Below are 5,465 nucleotides of genomic sequence, written 5' to 3'. Positions count from 1 at the left end.
TTTATTATTATTTAGATAATATTTATATTTAAAAATAAAAATAAAATTAATACATATTTATAGTAATTAAAACAAAAAAAATCTAAGAAAAATGCCTCCTCTGCGTCAACTTGGCGCAAGAGGTGGAGGCTGTGCTATTTTGGCCTTCATTGGAGTAAATTTTTGCACTAAAATGGTGTTAAAACACTATTTTGATGCAAAGATTGGAGATAACCTAAATCTACAATAAAGTAAGTGTATAACGTATTTTTTTTAATTAAAACAAATTGAATATCTGGCATTTTTATTTCAAAATACTTGACATCATTTTTGTGAGGAAACAAAATATTTGTCATAGTTAAATTAAATAAGAGTAGGTATCTTGTGAGACGGTCTCACGAATCTTTATCTGTGGTCGTGAGACGAGTCAACCCTACCGATATTCACAATAAAAAAATATACTCTTAACATAAAAAATAATATTTTTTATGGATGACCCAAATAAGATATCCGTATCACAAAATACGATCCGTGACCATCTCACACAAACTTTTACTATTAAATAATTTGATTTCGTCTCAAACTTAAATCTGACTTTTAATATAATTTTGTATGATCAATTTAAGCAAGCGAACACATCCAACTCAGTCTCCTAACAAATGACATAAGCACACCCGTCACCATGCCATAGGTCAACTGCCACGTGGCGGAAGCCCTTATGCACCACAATTCAATCTGCAATATTCATAAATAATTCAAACTNTATATTGGCCACTCCACCACTCAACAGCCACCGTATACGCACCGCCAGTTCCTCCTCCATGGACGGCGGAGGCGGCGAGAGCTCAGCAGCTGGTGTGTACCAGGAGCTGTCCTATCGGTTCCAAAGTCTGGAGGCGAGTCAGAATAAGCTCAAGGAACAGTTCGACGATCTCTCGCAAGAGAAGTCGTGTGGCACCGGCAGGGATTCTGAAGAAAACGAGGTGGCGTCAGATTCGGGAGACGTGGCGTCGTCCAATTGGCTTTCATGCGTTCCCGGAGCGTATTTTTCGGAGAGTCCGTACAAGAGAATGTTGGAGCACATGGGTCATGCAGTTTACGTTAGCGTAGCTGGCACCGGAGAGATAATTTACTGGTATAGATTACTTGTTTGAATATTTGACCGGCTAAAAATTTTCTGTGGGGAGTAATCGTGTGTATGTTCGATGGTTTTCTCGTTCATTTATTGGCCTAGTATTTCATCCGGGCAGTTTGACTTGGGAGGTGTGCATCTATGGATTATATATAGAATGCTGATATTATCTTGTTCTGTTGGGATGAGGCATTTTATTGATTTTTTGAAGAAATTGTCCGTGGAATATTTGAATCCGAGTATCTTGTGTTTCTTCTACGGTCCATACTCTAATGTTTTTAATTTTTAGAACTTCTACATTATTATTTATATATTTTAGACTCATTTTGGACGAGTTTGGATCCATTGATTTTTCGATATGAACTTTAAAGATCCTCTGTTCGGATCCATGATTCTGAAAAATATAAAATACCGGTGTTTTCGTGAAACAAAATTCTAGTACTGTTTATTACATTCAAAGTCTTGGATTGAACATTGAGGATTTAAAAAAAAATAATATTCCAGAGCTAATTAATTGATTAGTTGAATCTGTTGCATATTTCTTTCTGGTGTCTTATATATAAACTTGAAGGGTATATGGATTTCTTAGACCAGCTACAATTAGATTTTTTGGGGTTGAATGACTGAGCTTAATTATTCAAGGGTAGAAATATGCCTACTTTTCTTTTGTATATGCTTTAATATTGCTTGTCCCAAGTCTAGATCTAATTTTGACTATGGAATTGGATAAAGAACCAGAAGTTTGGGGGGAATTCAATATCTCTATAAATTTGAAAAGCCATGAGTCTATGGTCGTAGATTAATACAATATATAAAAGAGTTCTCACATTAATTTACCTAAATGACTCAGACCAAAGCCATGGTGGTGGCAGGAATTACAATTAGGGTGGACAACCAAAAACTAAAAGAATTTTCAAATGTAGGAGGTGAAGTGACATTTTTATTTCATGTTGATATTAAAAAATAACTCGTTGAGAAAAATGTAAGATGGGGGGGGGGGGGGGGGGGGGGGGGGAACCGGCCCTGCCAGCTATCCCTCTCGCGCTCTACCACTAGGTCGAAAACTATATAGGTAATTACGATTGTTTTCGTCTTATCTCTTGACTGCCTAGAAAGCAAGTAGAACAGAGCACGACCTTGTCCAAATTGAGGATGAATTATTGATGTCTGTTCATAAATGGTGCAAAAGGCCTCATTTATCTTTTACATTGCTTGTCCTAAAGGACATATCTTGTTTGGTAGGAATCGTGCAGCCGAAAAACTTTTTGGATATAAAGACTGTGAAGTCGTTGGAAGAGTTGTTGAACTTCATTACGATGAAGAACACCATCAATCAACTGAGGATATTATTGAGAGGTGGAGGACTGGAAAATCTTGGTCAGGCCACCTTACTCTTAAGAAGAGGACAGGTCAAATATTCACTGCAATGGTGACCAAAAGCCCTTTATGTGAGGATGGTCAGCTTGTCGGTATCATCAGTGTGTCAAGTGATGCGCATATATTTAATGACATGAATTCAGAAATTTTGAGAAAACATCATCATGATGACTGCAACCAACCTCAAGCAAGGGGAATAAATCGGAAGAAGACTCCATGGCACCCTCAGCCACAAATTGCAGCAGTACCACAGCTTGCCTCGTCTGTTTCCAATTTGGTGCTTACCATTGTGAACTTACCTCTATTTCTACCCAAATGTTTTAGTTCTTCACTCTTCTCTTCCACCTCGTCAGGCTTCAACATTGCTATTGCATAAACGTGGTGGTGCAGCCGGCAACACCTGTAGAACTACCGGAGAGAATGAGGAAGCGGAAATGCGGTGTCCAGCTACAAAAGCAGATAAACCACCAAGAGCACCGGTGAGCTTTGGTTCAATTGGTGAATTAAGTTTAATTTATCAAAATTAGATGACGAATAAAGTAATACTTTTTTACAGATGGCAAATCTCATATTCAACTTTTCGATAGGGACTAGAAAAGGTCAAGCAGAGAGCTCTCAGCAGGAGAAGTCAACTTTTGAATTTTCCAGGCCTTCGAAAATTGTAATTTTCGATTCGATTATGCATTCTTTCTGCACACATAGACATCAATCATTCGCTGTTTGTAGTTGTGATTGGTTTTACAGTTCGAAGCAGTTTTATCCATCCCGATAACCTGTCTCAAGTTGATTTTTCTCATTTATTATTATTTTTCATTATATTGGAAGTTCAAGACTAATAATATTTTCTTCACCTGCATGTACAGTGTTACCATCGATTTAGCCTCTATGCTGGTTTCGGTAGCTTATCTAATCTTGTTTTGCACTTTTTAAATAATATAGCTGACAGAAAACCATAGTTCTGTGTAATTAACATATTTTCTCACAAACCTTATATCTCCAACTGCAGGCCGCAAAAGTTTTGTCAAAATTGCATATTGGGGCCATCAGCAAGAAGTTCATGGATGAGAACAGTCAAAAAAATAGTCCCAATGATTTTTCAAAAAACAAGGAAGTCGAACATGAGACATTTTCCCCAAGAGCTTCGATGGAGCATGTAAATAATCTCGAGTTTAGAAATCCTGAGAATAATACTCAGATACGATCTTGTAATGCTATTGCAAGAAAACACCTAAACAAGCAGTTTAATCCCGCAAATAATTTTGAGAGTTCCCATGTTAGAGCCTTTTCAGGTGAGTATGATAAGTTGCTTAAACAAAGCCTTCGAGTAAATCACGAAGAGTCCGTGAAATCAATGGAGGTAGAGGATGTATCACCTAAACAGTCAAGTTCTCCAAAGTTCCTTAGTTCAGAAGGAAGTGATGGCATTGCCCATGGAAGTACGTCAAGCAGGGATGACAATGAATCACACATGGGTGTAGATTGCGAAATTCTATGGGAAGATATACAATTTCGTGAAGAAATTGAGCAAGGTGAAATGAAAGAATTAATTGTTGAAGCTTAAATTCCTATTCAAAATGGGGTCACACTCATGATTTTAGGCCAAATTTTTGCATGAGTAGAAGTAATGGTTTTTCATTGTTATATGTAATATAAGGATGTGATATAAGGATTTTTTCATGCATTGATGTGTTTCAATTTGTACTCAGCATTAATTACTTGTCTTGGAGCTCTTGGTTAACTTTGATGTGACTGTGCTTCCTTTCAGGTTCTTTTGCAGTTGTATATCATGGAATCTGGAATGCATCGGTATGTTTTTAATGTCATGGGTCTTCTGATCTTCTTCTTTTTCTTTATGATGTGTATTTGTTTTTGTCATTTTTAGGATGTTGCTGTTAAGGTTTATTGCGGGAATCGATACAATGAGGGGATGTTGCTGGACTATAAAAAAGAGGTAGGTGCGCTCTACACATACTGGTAATTGTTTCACGTGATAATGCAATAAGAATCTGTTATAAAGATTACAACTTGTAATTTTAGATTGATATAATGAGAAGACTAAGGCATCCAAATGTACTGCTGTTTATGGGGGCAGCATGTTCACATGAAAAACTTGCCATTGTCACTGAGTACTTGCCCAGGTATAAATATTAATTCTTATTGTGCGTACTTTGGTCTTGAATAAGTAGAACAAAGTTGTAGGATTGAGAAGCTGATATTGCACCAAAAATTAAAGTTGGTGGTATCAATATTATTCAGATATATAAAAACATTCAACCCCCAAAAACTCACATTTCTACCACTATGTTTTATAGACAGCTAACCACCAACCAATATTAAAATTCAGATCTTTATTTTGTGAGTGATAGGATGATAGAGTTTCACACCTATATATTGTTGAGTAAGTCTTTTGTGAGACGGTCTTACGAATCTTTATCTGTGAGACGGGTTAACCCTACCGATATTCACAATCAAAATAAATACTCTTAGCATAAAAAGTAATACTTTTTCATGGATGACCTAAATAAGAGATCTGTCTCACAAAATACGACCCGTGAGACCGTCTCACACAAGTTTTTGCCTATATTGTTTGGTTTATCACAAGTGATAAATAATATGATTTTGCAGGTTAAAAATAATGTTGGGTGATTAATATAATTTTTGGTTGAATAAATTAAAGAAATAATAACTTTCAACTTTTTATAGAATCAAATAAGTTTAGCTTTAAATATTTTTTCACCTTTTATTATACCAAATACATATAAAAATAATTAATGTAAGATCGTGGATTACCACCACCAACTTCTTAGGGAATTTATTATTGCAATAAATTTGCATGCTGACTTAATTCGCCAGTTCCACAATAAATCTAATTCAATGAAAGTTAACACCAAGTTGATCATAAATCATACAATTCGGTCCTCGCTTAAGGGCATGTCCATAATCTTATTTCTTGAAAACAAAAAACGTTGAATATATA

General features: G+C 35.9%; 1 protein-coding gene across 3 annotated transcripts in view; it reads left to right on the top strand.

Annotated features, from left to right (window-relative positions):
- Positions 1 to 746: 746 nt before the first annotated feature.
- LOC140984742 (serine/threonine-protein kinase CTR1-like) overlaps positions 747 to 5,465 on the top strand; it is a 9,018-nt gene continuing 4,299 nt past the window's right edge. Inside the window, exons 1-8 of one of the 3 annotated variants that reach the window (XM_073452340.1) lie at positions 747 to 1,114; positions 2,354 to 2,732; positions 2,842 to 2,967; positions 3,045 to 3,149; positions 3,495 to 4,017; positions 4,254 to 4,294; positions 4,371 to 4,439; positions 4,526 to 4,626. In XM_073452340.1, coding sequence (XP_073308441.1) covers positions 801 to 1,114; positions 2,354 to 2,732; positions 2,842 to 2,967; positions 3,045 to 3,149; positions 3,495 to 4,017; positions 4,254 to 4,294; positions 4,371 to 4,439; positions 4,526 to 4,626 — 1,658 coding nt within the window. In that variant the 5' untranslated portion in view covers positions 747 to 800. Of the gene's footprint in view, positions 1,115 to 2,353; positions 2,766 to 2,841; positions 2,968 to 3,044; positions 3,150 to 3,494; positions 4,018 to 4,253; positions 4,295 to 4,370; positions 4,440 to 4,525; positions 4,627 to 5,465 lie in introns of those variants that run through there. The other 2 variants (XM_073452339.1, XM_073452341.1) reach the window with 2 other exon arrangements.

The sequence above is a fragment of the Primulina huaijiensis genome, chromosome 9 (assembly GCF_012295235.1).
Source record: "Primulina huaijiensis isolate GDHJ02 chromosome 9, ASM1229523v2, whole genome shotgun sequence".
NCBI classification, from domain to species: domain Eukaryota; kingdom Viridiplantae; phylum Streptophyta; class Magnoliopsida; order Lamiales; family Gesneriaceae; genus Primulina; species Primulina huaijiensis.
This window is presented reverse-complemented; position numbering and strand designations above follow the sequence as displayed.